Below are 17,569 nucleotides of genomic sequence, written 5' to 3'. Positions count from 1 at the left end.
ACATAAATACATGTCGTTGCAGGAAGGTTTGTCTCCCAGTGTTACATTTATATTGTTGATTGTCATTTATGCTTAGAAATATTTACCGTAATTGTCGGGCTATAAGCCGCTACTTTTTGCACAAGCTTTGAACCCTGTGGCTTTTAGTCAGGTGCTTCTTTTCTATGGATTGTCCATGATTTTTGTCATATCGTAAGACGATTTGTTTTGTTTGTTCCTCTGTTGTACGGCACTACGTTGCCTGGCGGAAGGGCATGTGATCAGACACACAGTATCGGGGTTCAAGAGTGGTGTGTTGGTCACATGTCCGTCCGCCAGGCAACATAGTGCCGTACAAGTAGCACGAAATACAAACTTCAAAGTAGCACTACGCGTTCAGCGGGAGGCGCGGATGACGAGCAGCGATAAACTTGCGAAAAGCAAGTTATGCTCAACTCCACCGGTGGATTCTGACAGCGTGGAAAAGTGTGAAAACATCCACGATCACCAGCGGATTTCGAAGGGCTGGACTGCTGCATGATGGAGAGGAGGACACCGCCACGGCCCTTCTGAGGGTGTTCGACTCTGACAACAAGGATTTGTTTGGTTTTGAAAGTGACAACGAAGGAGAGAAGCTGAGAGTGGATGACGTAGCCATCCTGAGCCTGTTCGTATCCGACACCGGAGAAGAGGACTTTGGTGGTTTCAGTGGCAGGAAGAAGAGAAAGATGGTGAATGACTGACTTTTCTTCTTGTTAAAGCCGTGTCACTGCACCTGAGCCTGAAAGGTAGGCCGGATCTATTTTTCTGGTGTGCTGTAGGTTATTGTTATGTACTACATTTGTTACTCATTTATGAAGCACAGCACATGTTTCGTACCTGTAATTACCGCTACTTGTACATATACCTAAAAAGTTATGCAAATATGTACCCATAACTTGTTTTTCAAAATATTAATAAAAGTGATGTCGCCCCGGCCTCCGTCGGGCGGTGGGGGGCGTGGCAGGGGTGTGGTCTTCAGTTCTGCTGAAGGGTAGGTGTGGCTCATGGGGCAGTGCCGGCAGGTGGAAGTAATCAGTCTAATGAAGTCTCTCCTCTATTTATTGAGGCCGGGGGCCAGAGTGGAGAGGGTGGAGTCAGCTGGAAAGCTGGAACAAAAACTCAGCGTGTGCAAATGAAGTACACAGAAAGGAAACGTCACCCGATCACTGTGTGGGTCCAAATCAGTCACAGGTGTCCACACATTTACAAAAAGCAACACATTACAGATGGTGTCATACTCACCACACTGTATAATATTCAATCCCGTTTATACATTCAGTGATACCATCTGTTAGATTTTGAACAATTGCAATGTTAATGAGTAACATGACGAATCAACGTGAAGCAGAGTCCAATACAATGATCAGTTGACCACAGAGAGGATGGCATGCTGGTTACTCAGTGTACAGTTTGCTGCTTTCACCATCTCCTTCTGCATCTTTGCTACAATGTACTCAAACAGTCACACTACAGGGTTCACCAATAGTTGATTCTGTTCATCTGGATGTTTTCAGTGGGTGCCTTCTCCAGTCTCAGCTGACTGCAGCTTTCCAATCTTACAAACAGCACATTAGCTTAATTACTGATCTTCCCTGTCTCCATGGCCACCTCTCTCTTTGCCACAACTCAGCAGTAAAGTGCTGCAGGTTTGACTGTCACCACGTTTCCCTCACTCATGATCTAAACTCTTTGCAACATCACCTCGTTCGTTAGGGGACTTTACTCGTTGAGTACCATCGCCTGAAGGTGGTGGCTGCAAATTCTCCACTCAGGAACTTTGCACTTGGCTTCAAAGTAAACCAGTGCAAACTGAAGGTCATTAGTTGATGAAGCACCGATCAATTCAGTCCACAAAAATGATGAACTGTCTGACTGCTGCTGTAAAGGGATTTAGGGCTGAATTTATCCTGCATACTAAAGACATTGAAGCAGGCTGTGAAAAAACTGCATCCCTCCAGTCTTTGTTACCATTCTGTCATTTCTTTATAATGACAACAACAAGCACAGTGTTGCTAAACACTGGGTGCAGTACCAGCTGTTATCAGTTCGTCTTGTGCTCCTGTCTCAAAAAAGGTTTTTTGTTTAGTTTTTTTTTTTTGGGGGGGAGGACTTTTCCTATTGCACCATTTACAGGAAAAAAGGGTGAGGGGGGAAGTAGCTTTGACATGTACTATGTCCTTGACTTCAGGGACAAAAAACCCATCGTGCTCATTTAGTGTCTTTAATCTGTCTTTGAAACTCGAAGAAGATTCAATATGTTGTGTATCAACGTGGGTGAGAAGGCGCTGGTGGAGGGGCGGGCTGCCCTATCTATATGCCTCCTGCTGGAAGTGACAGGGAAGATTGGTAAGGCCTTTAATGTGATGCAGTACCTGTCAAACCATCCTATCAAGATAAGATCTAACCAATCCCTGCGGCCCAACCAGGGCTTCACTGCACACTCACAGCAATGCTGTGGAGCCTCCACACACACAGACATGCACTGAGCTCATTATGCAGAGAGTTAAAGAGGCTGCAGTACATTTGAAGTTGCACAAATAGGAACTGAACTGCTTCTCTGGATCCTGTTTCAGGTACATTTGTGGAATCATCAGATTCATTGTGATCAGCAGCTAAAATAACCAATTCCCTTGCAGGGAGTGGGTAATGAGTGGAATAAAATGAATATCTGTGAAGTCATTAGTGTGTTTGCACTCTGTTGTAGCTCAAACAGAGTGCAGGTAACACCAGGTTACACTGCCACGACTGGGACACCGGCTTTAGTTTATGCCTCGCCAAGCGTCTTTCCACAAATACTGAAACAGGTCCTTTAAAGAGGATTAGTTCCTCCCAGTGCTGTTAACATCATGCTTTATGAGGCTGGATATATATGTTGCAATGTACTTTCTAGGTTGCATGTTTGTTGCAGAAGCAGAGGAAGTGGCTACACATTGATAAATGACCTTTCTTGAGGCATGCGCTACTTTGTTTCCCTTCTCTGAAATAAATGGATACAATGTGAAAGCTAGCTACTTAATCATTTTGAATCTGGGAAACAGTGTTGAACATAATAATGGAGAAATTCAGTTTCCTTTTTTATTCTTCCCTCAAATCATGGCCTCTAGTTAATCTGTTATCAGTCCTGCAGGCTCCTAAAACACCCTTAATTCTCTTTTTAGGTACATTTATTGTAGAATGATTTATTTTATTTTCTCACAGTTTTTCCATTACAGCACATTATAGCACAAAGAAAGCTGGACCTGAGTCTGAGTACTGATGTGTGTGATGTAATCAGTTTGTAACTTAAAGGATCAGTTTGTAAGTGCATGACGAGCATGTCAGGGGCTTCAACAGAAACCTATTACAAGAGCGCACTAAGGACAAGTACATGTTATCATTAGGGCTGCCACAATCGATTATTCTGATAGTCGACTAGTCACAGAGTATTTCTGCGATTAGTCGACTAATCAGATCATCATCCATTGGACGTAAAACTACAGCTTATTGCACCAGCAGCATCTGCTCTTATATAACTATCATTAGCTTACAGCTTGAAGTGTTTAAGGTATGTGCTAACTAAAAGTAAAGACAAGATGATAGTTTATTAAAGTTTAATGAAATTTGCAGATTGTTTCGGTGAAGTTTAATAAACTCCTTGCTATCTAAAATATAACAGGACACCGGAGTAAATTCTCCAGCATCTCACACTTCTGATAATCAGCTGTCTGTCTGATGTTTATTCAGCTGTGTAAAAACTATAACTTTAATCTCAGACAAACCGATTTACTCAGGAACAAATAAAATATTGAAAAAAGCCAAACAATAACATATTTAAGTTATCTAAGTGACTCATATATCATGTTTAACCTGAGTAGGAAAGACGGCGGTGGGTTTGAAAACGATTTGCCGGGAGTCCGGTGTTCTCACGGCTCTAGTTAGCCTAGCCCCCGGCTAGCTATCGAGCTAGTGGGTAACAGACGTCTCCGAAAACGTCGGAGCGCTTTTGAAAATATGTGGTGTCTTGATAAACTGAGCAGATATTTGAGGTTTACACAGTTACATTCTCACCTGATAATATGTTAAACGTTTATTTTGTGACCCAGAAAGAATAATAAGAGTAACATTAAAACTAACTAGCTGCCGCCATTGTTGGAAACTGAGCTGGGCCGCGCTATGAATTCTGGGACACAGCTTCTTCTTCTTCGGGGTTTAACGGCAGCTGGCATCCTTGTACATGCAGTGCTGCCATCTTCTGTTTCAGTCCGTTATTACACTCTTAAATCCTGCTACTTATTCCTCTTACAAAGCTTCAAACGACGCGTCGACTATTAAATCAGTCGTCGACGATTTTGATAGTCGACGTAATCGTGGCAGCCCTAGCTATAATAGCACAGTATCTCTACATCTGCCCCAGTGAAATTCATGGATGAGCCAACTTAACAAACTCATAAAAACGGTATATTCTTCTAGCATTAAACACAATAAGCATTCCACTGAATGAACCTTGTTATAAAATGTGTGTCTGTGAGCTTCGGTAGAACACAGATGCTGCTGAAACCATAAAGAAGAAGCTGTACAGCACAGTAACCTTTACTTTTTTCATAAAGGTTAGAGGGAGTTTTATCTTGAATGCAGGGCATAATTGGTAGCGCTATACCGAGCCAAGAAAAGGCAGTGAAAACTAAACCTCTTCGAAGCAAAACATCAAAGTGATATCTGGCTTTGTTCTAAGACATTTGCATAAAAAGGGGGACAAATATTTAGTTTACAGGGATTTCCATATTAATGTGTCTGAGGATGTGAACTTAAGCACCTAGCGCATCGGCAGCAGCCAGCGTAATTCCTTCAGCACAAACAATTATAGCAGTCTGTCAGGTGTGGCAATAATTGGACAGAGAGATGAAGGAGGGGGAGGTCTGCCAGGCGCTCCGCTGGTACCCAAAATCTTCTGTTGGAGGGTGGACTACACGTTGTAAACAAGTTCTCACGTACATACAAGAAGAAACAAACAGGTTTCCTGCTCGTCACAGTGTCAGATTGGGTCATTAAAAAGTCATTAAGTCTTGCTTTTTAGTGACAGACTCCCAGATGCATCACGTTTGCCACCTTTCACAACATGCTGAATGTTACAGGAAGGGAGGTGCCACCCAGCAGTATAAACAAATTAAACATTATGTATTTCCTTCCCTATGCCTGCATTGCACACAGTCAGCACTTCTACTTTGTAATAACTACAGTTGTACACAGCTGGCAGAGCCCTCTGAGCTCCTGTCAGGTTTCTCAGTCACAGGAAGCCTGGGAGAAACGACGAGACGTTCCAGGAGTAACATCGGCTATCCATGATGAAACACTGCACGTTATAAAAACTGTCAAGCAACCATTTTCACTACCAGCCTTAAATGAGACACACGGTAATTGGGTTTGCAGCATACATGCCAACCAGAAGACAAGCCATGCATCACCTTGATCCTGGGAATTATACTCCATCCATCCATAATCTTCCACGTGGCTGGAGCCTAAGGAGGATATTCCAAAAATCCACAAAGCATTCCCAGCCAATCCCGTCCAGTCAATCCTAACCAAATTCCCAAACCAGTTCAACTGGCTTCTTTGGACAGACTTGAGGCAGCAGCTCTAGTCCCAGATCGCTCCAGATGGCTGAGCTCCTCAGCCTATTTCTAAGCCTAAACCAGGTCACCATGTGGAGGCGGGGCCTCGTATTTATGATCTTAATTTTTGGTTATTTCTCAGATTTCATGATTATAGGTGAGGTTTGGGATGCAGATAAAGTAGGAAATCAAAAGCTCAGCTTTGTCTTCACCACGACAGTTGGGTACATCTGCATTCCTGCTAATCACTCATGAGTAAGATCTCCAAAAACCTGAAGGTGCTGGCTCTCATCCTAGCTGTTTCACACGGCATGCTGCAGGTCATGCTCCGATGAACCCAACAGAACCACAGTGATACATTTCTGAGCCAAAGTGGACGCACTCCTCAGCCTGACTATAGGCTGATTATTGTCCATGAAAATCAAGAACAGGATTGGACAAAGGGGCCAACCATGGTCCACTGAGTGCTCTGCTTTGGGCCAAGAGATCTCTACCTTTGGTTGTACACGGACCTAATGGCCCATAGCAGCAGGGGCCCTATTCTCCTGCAGTACAGGTGCCTCCAGGGCCGTAAGCGTTCTTCAAGTCTACAAAGCACATGCAGACTGTTTGCACTGTTCCTCCTAGGTCCAAGTTTGGACAGCTGGCTGGAGGTTCCCTTCCAGCATCCTGAAATAAACTGGGCAGAATAATACCTCAGTAACTGGAGCACACGCTCCAGGTAACCAAGACCCCACAGTGTCTAGTCTTTAGCATCACATCCAAACCCAGTGTCTTGGCTGCAGGGAGCTTCTCAACTCCCCCAGTGACCTCTGCCAGCATACCAGTATAATTCATAAGACTTTCCCACAGTCCTCAGGCTCTGCTTCCTCTGCGTCGGCTACTTTGACTGGAATGAAGCGTTCGTCAAAGTACTGTTTCCACCACCAACAGCATCTCAATATCAGGTCATCAGAGTCCTTCCTGACTGCAAATGGCCTGTGTCAAGTCCTTCCAGGACAGCTTGCCAGAACTTCTTTGTGGGCTGCCCAAAGTAGTCCTCCATGGCCTCCCTTAACTGTGCTCAGACTCTATTTTTTTTTTTCTTCAGCAACTGCCAGTGCCACAGCCCTTTTGGGGCAATACCCATTTTCTGCTTCACGAGACCCCTGGGCCAACCAAACCAAAGAGGCTCCTTGATCAGCTTTATGGCAAAAACTTAGAGATACTCAAGCAGAATAGCTCTAGTCCGGCCACCCAACACCTATTTTACTCCTAGCAAAGTATCATAGAAATAAACAGATATTTATTTAACAACTTTGTGGTCAATTTTCCAATTTAGAACCCCCACTTTACAGTTCTGTATTTTGACTGTGGGAGTAAAACCTAAGCAGAGAAATGGGGTTCACACAGGAGCCCTCCTGGAGTGAGGCGAACGTGCTAACCACTGTATCACCACACTGTAGCAGCACGCTGGAATAGGTTGTGCTTTGTTAGTGCAGTACAGTACAGTGTAACAGTAGAGGGGAAAACTGAGTTTCCAATAATATCCATTGACTTACTAAGCGTGCACGAAAAGCTGATGGAAACAGTGAAGCTTTTCTTTTCTTGGTGAGTTAAGTCCTTATACTGTAGAATCAAAACTCATCCATCAGCAGCCACCTTCAAAGGGCCTTGAGCAGCTACTGGAGCAGCTCTTTTTAAAGCATTTGAATGTCATCGGTCACGTGAGGATTAAACCTTCATGCACAGAATCACCGAGGATAAAAACACAAACGCTGGTTTGCTTAACAAACGTTTTCCTTGAAAGTTCTACTTTCTAGCATAATTACTGCTGTGGCACAGTGCTTTCCACGAGCGCCATGTTTCTCTGCTAATACCTCTGGTTTCATTCTACATCTATCGTTAAGCCCTGACCACATATGCAGTCTGCTGGCAACTACACAGACAGTCAAGAGGCTTCAAACTTGTGCACTGCAGCACAACTTCAAGGTGTACAAAGAGCCCAGTCAGCCCTTCTTCAGTAATATCAGCTCAACCTGCAGATAAATGGGCTGTGAACCGAATAAACAGCGGTCACATGTACAGCCCAGTTTTCAATTACCTTGCGGTTAACCTCGCCAAAGAGGTCAGAGTCACTGCTCAGCACAGCAGCTCGTCCCTGCCGCTGTGTTTCAGTGCTGCTCCGTGCTTCTCTGCTCTGACGTCTTTACCACACTGTTCCTCCTCACAAACACTTGGTCCAACAGTGCATCGCTCCAATCACATTTGCATTAGGACAAGATGGTGAATGGCCTGGTCTACGTGGCGCTCTAACTGGTCTAACTGGTCCACGTGGCGCTCTAACTGGTCCACGTGGCACTCTAACTGGTCTAACTGGTCTATGTGGTGCTCTAACTGGTCTACGTGGCGCTCTAACTGGTCCACGTGGTGCTCTAACTGGTCCACGTGGCGCTCTAACTGGTCCACGTGGCGCTCTAACTGGTCCACGTGGCACTCTAACTGGTCTAACTGGTCCACGTGGCGCTCTAACTGGCTGAGAGCAACATTCACAGCTTCACACAGATTTCATGGAGTGCACTCACACTGTGGGATCAGCTTTGGGACTTTGGGAATCAAACTACTGACCTTCTGATTGGTGCATGCTGAGTTCCTGCGCCTCGTTCTAATGAATTCCTCCTCTACCTTTTATAGAGAAACAGTTTGTATATAACTGCAAACCCTTCCTTACTGGCTTTGTGAAGATTCATGGCGATGATAAGATATTACTGCTGATGATGGTTTACAGGCCAGGCAGGTGAATTATTAACTCTAAGAGCTGCTATAAAAAACCACCACTGAACAAAGCAGTCATGCATATGGACAGCATCCTTTGGCTCACTGCTAATGTGATTTACACACACGTCAGATTTATCCATCGTCTTCTTTTCATCTTCTCATTACTCTCTTACGTATACAACTCAAAGGCGGTGCTGAGATGTATATTTATGCTACACGGGCCACATGTGCTGCTGTGTGTGATGCATGATCCAAAGGCTTTCATGAACTGGGTGCACACTGAGATCATTCGGGTCCAAGGACACATTCATACATGTATTTGGTATTTTGGCAGATTTTTCTGGATTCACATGCAGTTCACAGAATAAGATGCAAGGTTGAGTCAGTGACAGGCTAAAAATAGACTTCTCCACTTATTAACATTCCTCCATGAACTGACATGTGACAGCACTGCATCACACTGGCTTATTGGAAATTAAGTTCTGTCTCTTTCTACAGTTGGATAATCACTCTCTATGGGAAATATCCAGGTTGCTTCCTGCACACGTCAGTCATCATTACAGGGAATCAGCAGCTCAGACAGTGAACTGATGATTGCTTATCACAGCAACAACATGCCAGAGGGACTGGATGTGTCTGAAACATGACTGGGACCTGTTTGCATCAACTGGACACAAAGACCAAACATCAGAACTTGTTTTTCAAAGACTGTATATTTAATGAAAAATGTAAATTATCAAGTGGGATCATGAGGTGATGTGCTTTGCCTACAGAGAACACTGTGGCCACAGCGTCCATGCTGCTCTACCCCACTTGAAGCTGCACACGGCTGCTCCTACCATTATCCTCCAGGGCCGCCACAATCGATTATTCTGATAGTCGACTAGTCACCGAGTATTTTTGCGATTAGTCGACTAATCAGATCATCATCCATTGGAGTAAAACTACAGCTTATTGCACCAGCAGCATCTGCTCTTATATAACTATCATTAGCTTACAGCTTTAACTGTTTCAGGTGCTAACTAAAAATAAAGACAAGATGATAGTTTATTACATTTTAATGAAATTTGCAGATTGTTTGAAGTTTAATAAACTCCTTGCTATCTAAACTTTAACAGGACACCGGAGTAAATTCTCCAGCATCTCACACTTCTGATGATCAGCTGTCTGCTTGACGTTTATTCAGCTGTGTAAAAACTATAACTATAACTGATTTACTCAGGAACAAATAAAATACTGAAAAAAGTCAAACAACAACATTTTTAAGTTATCTAAGTGACTCATATATCATGTTTAACCTGAGCAGCAAAAGACGGCGGTGGGTTTGAAAACGATTTGCCGGGAGTCCGGTGTTCTCACGGCTCTAGTGACCCTTGACCTCCCGGCTAGCTATCGAGCTAGTGGGTAACAGACGTCTCCGAAAACTTCGGAGCGCTTTTGAAAATATGCGGTGTCTTGATAAACTGAGCCGATATTTGAGGTTTACACAGCTACATTCTCCATGAGAATATGTTAAACGTTTATTTTGTGACCCAGAAAGAATAATAAGAGTAACATTAAAACTAACTAGCTGCCGCCATTGTTGGAAACTGAGCTGGGCCGCGCTATGAATGCTGGGACACAGCTGCTTCTTCTTCGGGGTTTAACGGCAGCTGACATCCTTGTACATGCAGTGCTGCCATCTTCTGTTTCAGTCCGTTATTACACTCTTAAATCCTGCTACTTATTCCTGCGTCTTTTGGGATCTTACAAAGCTTCAAACGAGGCGCCGACTATTAAATTAGCCGTCGACGATTTTTATAGTCGACGTAATCGTGACTAGCCGACTGTGGGGGGCCAGACTCAGTACTGGCCCCCCACAGGGCTAGAGCCCCCTGCTCCACACTCACCACAGTAACACCTTTGTTAAGTTTGCAGACGGTGGTGGGACTCATTTCTGGAGGGATGAGCACGCCTACAGGGATGAGGTGGAGCAGCTGACAGCGTGAAGGAACAACAATTTGGTCTTGAACACCACAAAGACCCCTGAAAACATCCAGATGAACAGAATCTACATTTTAGGATTTCCTCACCTGGATGATTGCGCGTGCATCGAGACATCAGGGAGGACCTGACATGGGAAACACCGCTGAGGTAGTGAAGAAGCTCCGAATAAGACCCGACTCTCAGAGAGAATCACACCCTGACTAACTGCTCAGCTTTTCAGAGATCCCACAGTTCCCACAGAGCAGGCCATCACGTCTGGGACTTTGTCCCCTTGATAATAAACACCTTCACTTAGAAACTGCATTTTGTGTTTAATGGTGTTGTCTTTGACTATTTTAATTTGTTTGATGATCTGAAACATTGAAGTGAGAAATATGAACTGAGGACGGGGAACGAGGAGGAACACTAACCTGTCTGATGGTCCGGGCCACCAGACTCTCAAGAACCGGGCCTCGATCTTCATGCAATAGATGGACTTCATCCAAGATGAGGAGCCGCACAATCTGTGACAGAGCCACATCGCCAACACTCTTCCTGGTCACAACGTCCCACTTCTCCGGAGTCGTCACCAACATCTGAAAACAGGACAAGGTCCTCTATAGATGATCATGCGTTTCTCCCCTTCAAGAACATGTTCTATAATAAAATGTATGTTTCTCCAGTAAAACGAAAGGAAGTGCAACATCAGCAAACCTGAAAAACTAAACAAAGAATCAAACATGACACGAGCCACTGCTGCAGAGCCTCATAGTGCGTGTGGTGCATTTGTCTGTAATGTATTTGACAAACATCGTCCTTTAGTGGAAATCACTGAAAAGCATCAGGCGACAGATGAACAGAAATAATCTATGTAAGAGATTTATTAAGTACAAGTCATATAAAAATAGATTAGTAAATATTAAAAGTACTACCACACATTATTGGAGCAAAGCAGGAGTGGATCACAACAAACATGGAGGTTATTAAATCGTATAATCAAAAAGGGCTCGAAAAACAAGACATCCAGAATATCTTAGAAAAGATGAAGATTGTGCTTCATAAAATTAACGACACTGCAAATGAACTGAATGATTTCTTTGGACATGTTGGCTTTAATGTAGCACAAGAAATTCAAGAGTTAAGAAATAATAATGAGCTAAATAAACACATTACTCAGTTCATTGGTGCTGTGAGTCACAGAGGAATACTTGATGTTCTGAAGACAACTTTAAAAAGGCCACTGATTGTTTCAGTATTGACGTGATATTAGTTAAACGTATTGTAGCATAGTGCAAACTTTCACATACATGTGTAACCTGGTACGTTTCCCTCCAAAATGGAAAAAGCCACAGAGAGGGTTAGGCTTACCCACAACCGACTACAGATCAATAACTCCACAGTTCTCAGAAATCTTAGGAAAATGATCTGTTAATAGACATGTTTCTCAATATATTTACCACAAGTGATAATACGGCAGAGCGGATATGCAACAGATAATAAGGAACATACTGCTGGTGTTTTATACACTTTAACATTGATCATATTATATTACTGAATGAACTAGACAGATATGGCATAAGAGGGATCGCATACACGTGCATGAAAAGTTACCTGGATCAATACGTGCAAATCTAATCAGCTGAAGGTAACCTGTGGTGTTCCTCAGGGCTCTGTGCTGGGCCCTAAACGATTCATGTTATATATAAATGTGTATTGTTTGCTGATGATACCACTGTGCATCAATCAGATAAAAACCTAGAACAGCTTCTGACTGCAGTGGAAACGGAGGTAACTATAAGTTATTGTTAAATATAAAACAAAATGTATTATTTTTGGCACCAGACAAATGAAACGTGGCTAAAATCAGGGTTGAGCTGAAACTGAACGAGTGAACGAGAATAAATGTGTTGGAGTGATAACTGATGATAAGCTGAGCTGGAAGTCTCATATGAACCATGTGAAACAAAACCTGTCAAAAACCATTAGCTGTTAGCTATGTAGAGAATAACCAAGCAAAGCATGAGCTGAACAAGAAATCATTACTTTATTGTCCTCTGCTTCTCCAAATATGACTTATTGTCTAGAGACACGGGCTAATGCATAGCCAATAGCTTTCTGATTAGCCTGATCTGGTGTGGCGGATCATTGACAGATCTGAATGCTCGTCAAAATAAATCAATTTTAAAAGTGTGTAGACGGTAATCTGGATACAGATCCCTTTATATACAGTGACAGTGTGAAGAGCTGCACCTTATTTTTCATCGTATAGTAAAGTTCTGTATTTACATGTAAAGGTTTGTAGGTTACATCCCTCCATCCTGGGCATGAGCGCTCTTGGATTGAGCCCAGGCTGTTGGGCTGCTGCGGTCCTGGGCTGCAGGGTAACGACTGACTCGGTCATCTACGGACGTCTCGGACACGTCAGTGAAAAGAGGAGCTGAACCCCACTTCATAGTGAGCTGGACAGACGCTGCACAGGCCTGGTAGATCCAAGAGTTTGATAAGAGTGTGCTGCAGTTTCTTACAGCGACCTCCAACTCCCACCTCCACCAAGAGCTTAGTTGGCGTGTAGGCCTGTGGGGGCTGAACCCCGGCTGACAGGTACAGGTGGGCCAGCTGGATTACAGCCTTGTGGCTGCCGAGGCAGAGACTCGAGAGTGGGAGTTTAGTGAGGCCATGGAAGTGTTCAGTTTGCCCACAGTGTGGTCGGACTCGGTGTTGTAGCTGTGCCTCTGTACACCACCACAGCTGTTTAGGAATTACTGCCATTTTTATGCAAAGTCCCCCACCGTCAGAGACTGAACAAGAACTACACGACGGCAAGTGAGGCCTGTTCCCTTCACCTGCCTGACTGATTCTAAGCAGCTGTGAGTGTTGAACTCCTTCAGTAGCTGTTCACGCTCAGCATGAGCACAGCTGTGAGAGAAGCAGGTCCTCATTAGGCTGAGAAAAATGGTAAAAATGGTCAAAAGGCCTGTATTTGTATAGCGCTTTACTTTGTCCCTAAGGACCCCAAAGCGCTTTACACTACATTCACCCATCCACACATTCACACACTGGTGATGGCAGCTACATGTAGCCACAGCTGCCCTGGGCGCACTGACAGAGGCAGAACTAAAGCCAACAGAGGTCAGATAAACAGTGTGGTACAGTAAAGAGAAGCAACGTGCTGGCCAGCTCAGCAACACCAGAATTAAATTTAAAAAAATCACAAAACACAAATTAAGTGGATGACGTTAAAATTGTGTCCTTGGTTAATACAAACGTCTCAACAGCCAAGACGAAGGTGTGTTACTTCAACTCAACAAGAAAGTGATTGGATACGATTTCACAAAGTAAGAATGACCCACAGCATCAGTCACGGTCAGTCACCTGACCAAGGCCCTACACAGCTGACACAGCTCTGACAGACAGAGTCACGTCTGTCACACGTACTGGCTGAACTGGTTTTGGAAGAACTCAAGTTTATGAATGGAACTGAAAAAACAACAACAGACAAACAAACCCACAACAGATTGTTGTTAGTTAGCGGGGAGATGCAGGACTGTCTACATGAATTTATTTCACTGTTGTCATGGCAACGTGCACTTTCCTTTCACATCATCTGTTCTCATCTCTCTCAGCTCCTGGTGACACTACGACAGCACCGGCCACGCCCACGTTGAAAAGCCACTAATGAATATATCAGCTGTGCTAGCACTGGCATAATGCTTACACACGCACCAATCAGCTGGTATTTGTTTACTCGAACACATCTGGAAACATCTGGAAACATCGGTCACACCAAGACTCCCACGCTGTTTGAAGCCAAAGCAGCGTCGTTCCTACAGATGATCTTAGATTGATGGGCGGTCACTGCACAGGTGCCCACAGATCTGCTCCATCACAGTAATAACAGGTAATGACAGACGTCAGACTGTCCCACTGTGTGCTGAGTTACAGTACGCACCCTGTGCCCGTCGGTGACGTGAGTCTGTGACGGCACGATCAGTATAAACGCTGCTACTTTGCCTCTCAGACTAATTACATTGAAGAGCATCAGCATATCTTTCTGAATCAAATGACAACAGAAAGCTTCTCTGCACACGTCTTAGTATCTGCAGCTTCCCGTGCGATATTTGTCTCTGTTTGAGGAAAAAATACTACAATGCCTAATTAATGGAGTGTGAACCTGTTGGAGGATGTGCAGATTCCTATTAAAGTCTTCCTGTAAAAGCAGTTCATTAAATTCCCTCTAGTTTGCATTTAAATCAATCTATCCAGCCATTAGAGACGCTCACAGGAAAGGAAGCGCATGCTCCTAATTGGACGTACTGGTTAATTTAAATGGAGGCTCTGGCAATTGGAGCAGATGCCAAAGTGCTTTTTTAATTGCTTTACAAACACACACGAGGAGGTGCAGAGAAAACATGTAATTGTTTTCCTTAATGGTGTTATTTAGCCAGTTAATCAAATGATCGCTGCAGGACTGCAATCAACCCTCGAAATTGGCTCATTCTTCATATTTCATAGAAGAAAATGTAAGTTAAGGTTTCTCAAATGTGACAATTTAATCAGACAAATTCACACACATGAGAAATAAAGTGGCCAAGAAAAATGGTTCTTTTCAAACATTAATTACTGAATTAGAGCAAAGAGACAACCTGCTTATCAAATATGTAACCAACATGTCAGAGCCGAGGGCTGGAGGACCAGCAGCCTTACTGGATGCAGACGGTCGGGCATCACCAGAGAAATGACCCAAAAACAAACTCACTGATTTAATTACTATAAAAAACAAAACTCAGTGACTTTGTATTTTTACAATGAGCAGCTGATTACTGAGTGAAGTATAACTGTGACTGATTCTTAGACTACGAGCCGGCTTCGCGTGATTTACGGTGGGTCTGTGTTCATGTGTGGACAGAAACATTTAGTTACATCCGGCTGACATTCCTCACCGTTCCTGTGCACAGATGGATGCCTGTGGCCCCCTTTGGGAATACTTAGGCTGAAACATGTTCAGCGTTGGGAGACACCAGTGACATTTCCTGCAGCACTTCCAAGGAAACCTTGTTACCATATCATCAGACACTATATGAGACGGGACTTTACGCCATTTATCTGGATGTGCCGAGTACATCTGATGGACTGCTGATTTGTTCCTTATTCCTGATCTTTACACACATAACACACACACTTTACAAACGTTCACACAGGTTTCTGAAAGTCGTTCAGTAAACCTGGTTGATGTTACAACGAGCTTCTGTGCACACAGAGGCTGAAAACAAACTCGGTGCTGCTGGATTCATGGTCATTGCAGCAGTTTTTTATTGTACTGCACTTTTATTGACAATGATGACTGTAATATTTTCCATAGACAACAGATCAGATCCCTTCATGTCTCTGCTTCATCTGCAGTCACTGTGGGTGTAATGAACACACAGCAAACACACAGTCACAGTATCAGTTATTGATTCATTAGAAATGCTCCAAAAACAACCAAAGCACATGCAGACGTCCACGGCAGCCGTGGGAAACTACACAAAACTATTTCTGTAAATACCACCAGTGTTGGTCAAGTTACCTGAAAAAAGTAATCAGTAACTAATTACTGATTGCTTCCCCCAAAAAGTAATCCCATTACTTTACTGATTACTTATTTTCAAAAGTAATTAGTTACGTAAACACGATTCACAACCTGAAGAGGTGATAAAGTGATAGATCTTTCAGCCCAATTCTACTTTTTCTGCATAATCCATCATACAAAATGTAATCAAATGGAAAAGTCTCTTTTTAAAACTTGTTTTATTAGTTTTAATCTTTTAACTTTATGCATCAAGCAAACATTTAATTATCTGCAACATTCTCTGACTGGAAGAAATTAGTTTAACATTTAAACCTATTTTCTGCACATTCCAGCACATAAAATAAAATATTTTGTGTGTTTACACTCAGTCTTTCAAATAGATGCAAGTAAAACACAGCAGAAAATAAATAAAGTCAAAGACTCAGCGGTCCTGTTGCTCTATTTTCACCTGTAAAGCAGGAGTGGGGCAGGCGGAGGTTTACCCTGGTGCAGGTGTGCCGCGGTCAGTGGAAGAATCCGTGAGTTTCTCTGTGAGTTTCCCATTACGTCGTAGCTACTCGGTGCTTGTTGGAAGTTTAGGGGTTTTTTGCTGTAAAAAGAAGTTTTCTTCCCACGCACAGCGGACACTAATGTTTTTGTCACTTTTTATGGAATCAAACTTAAAGTAAGGTCAGTACTTCCACGCTTTAAACGCTGCACGCTCATACTCTCTCTGCACTCGATATGTGATCCATTGTTGATCTGCACACAGCTGTTGCCACTAACGTCGCACTCGCTCACGTCACTGTCGTGAGACATTCTCGCAGAAAAATCACGGTTTTAGTAACGCAGTAACGCAGCGTTCCTACGGGAAAGTAACGGTAATCTAATTACCGTTTTTGCAATAGTAATCCCTTACTTTACTCGTTACCGTCTCTGACTACCACAAACATGTACTTAAACAGATAATAGCTGGAGTTTTAATCTGCAGGAAGGGCAGCTGCAGCTACATGCACATCCCCGTGCATCCCTGCAGGTCGCTGCCTGAGTGGGAGGAAGATTGTTGCTCGCTGGTGCGAGCTAAGGTTAGCACGGACACGTGCAGCAACGGCACGACACATCTCGCCAACTCTCAGCACTTAAATACTAATTACTGACATCGCTGAGAGAGCATCAGACAAGCGATGATCACTTGACTGATGGTTACAGTAAGTGCCGTGACTCAGTCCAGCACGGCATTTCAGTAATGACTTGATCTTTCTTCAGCTGCTTTGATGGGCTCTGTCTTTACAGTTTCACCGACCTGCAGTTTGTTCTTGTTTGAACCCAGTTCATGGAGCCTGTTTTGCTTTTTCCCTCGACCAGGAAACACGGACTCATTCTCACACTCGCTGCTGTTTCAGAAAGCTGCGTCGCTGCTCCTTCCTCACTGTCATTAACTCATGTTTCCCCTCTGGACAGAGCAAAGGTGCCCGGACGTCCCCGCATGCCGTCCAAACCACGCTGGCTTCCACATGGCAAAACTCTTTCTGTTTCCATAGTAACTCTGCCGTTACAGGGAGAGGAGCACGTAGGAGGTTGAGGTGGGCGGGTGGACGATGGAGTGGGTCGGTTAGAGAAAAACGTTCACTACATTGTGATATGTTAACAACTAACAGCCTGTCAAGGCCAACTGTAATGAGAACCTTCT

General features: G+C 43.7%; 1 protein-coding gene across 7 annotated transcripts in view; it reads right to left on the bottom strand.

Annotated features, from left to right (window-relative positions):
- The window catches only part of ascc3 (activating signal cointegrator 1 complex subunit 3), a 142,653-nt gene that overhangs the window by 57,980 nt on the left and 67,104 nt on the right, over nt 1-17,569 (bottom strand). For all 7 annotated transcript variants that reach the window (XM_086310283.1, XM_086310282.1, XM_086310280.1 and 4 more), the window contains one exon: nt 10,763-10,927. In XM_086310283.1, the coding sequence (XP_086166409.1) occupies nt 10,763-10,927 (165 nt within the window). The remainder of the gene's footprint in view (nt 1-10,762; nt 10,928-17,569) is intronic.

The sequence above is a fragment of the Aulonocara sp. 'chitande type north' Nkhata Bay genome, linkage group LG11 (assembly GCF_057382095.1).
Source record: "Aulonocara sp. 'chitande type north' Nkhata Bay isolate Kocher_YH1m ecotype deep benthic linkage group LG11, A_spYH_male_GT1.1, whole genome shotgun sequence".
NCBI classification, from domain to species: Eukaryota; Metazoa; Chordata; class Actinopteri; order Cichliformes; family Cichlidae; genus Aulonocara; species Aulonocara sp. 'chitande type north' Nkhata Bay.
The sequence above is the reverse complement of the archived record's forward strand: the minus strand, read 5'-3'. Positions and strand labels throughout refer to the sequence as shown.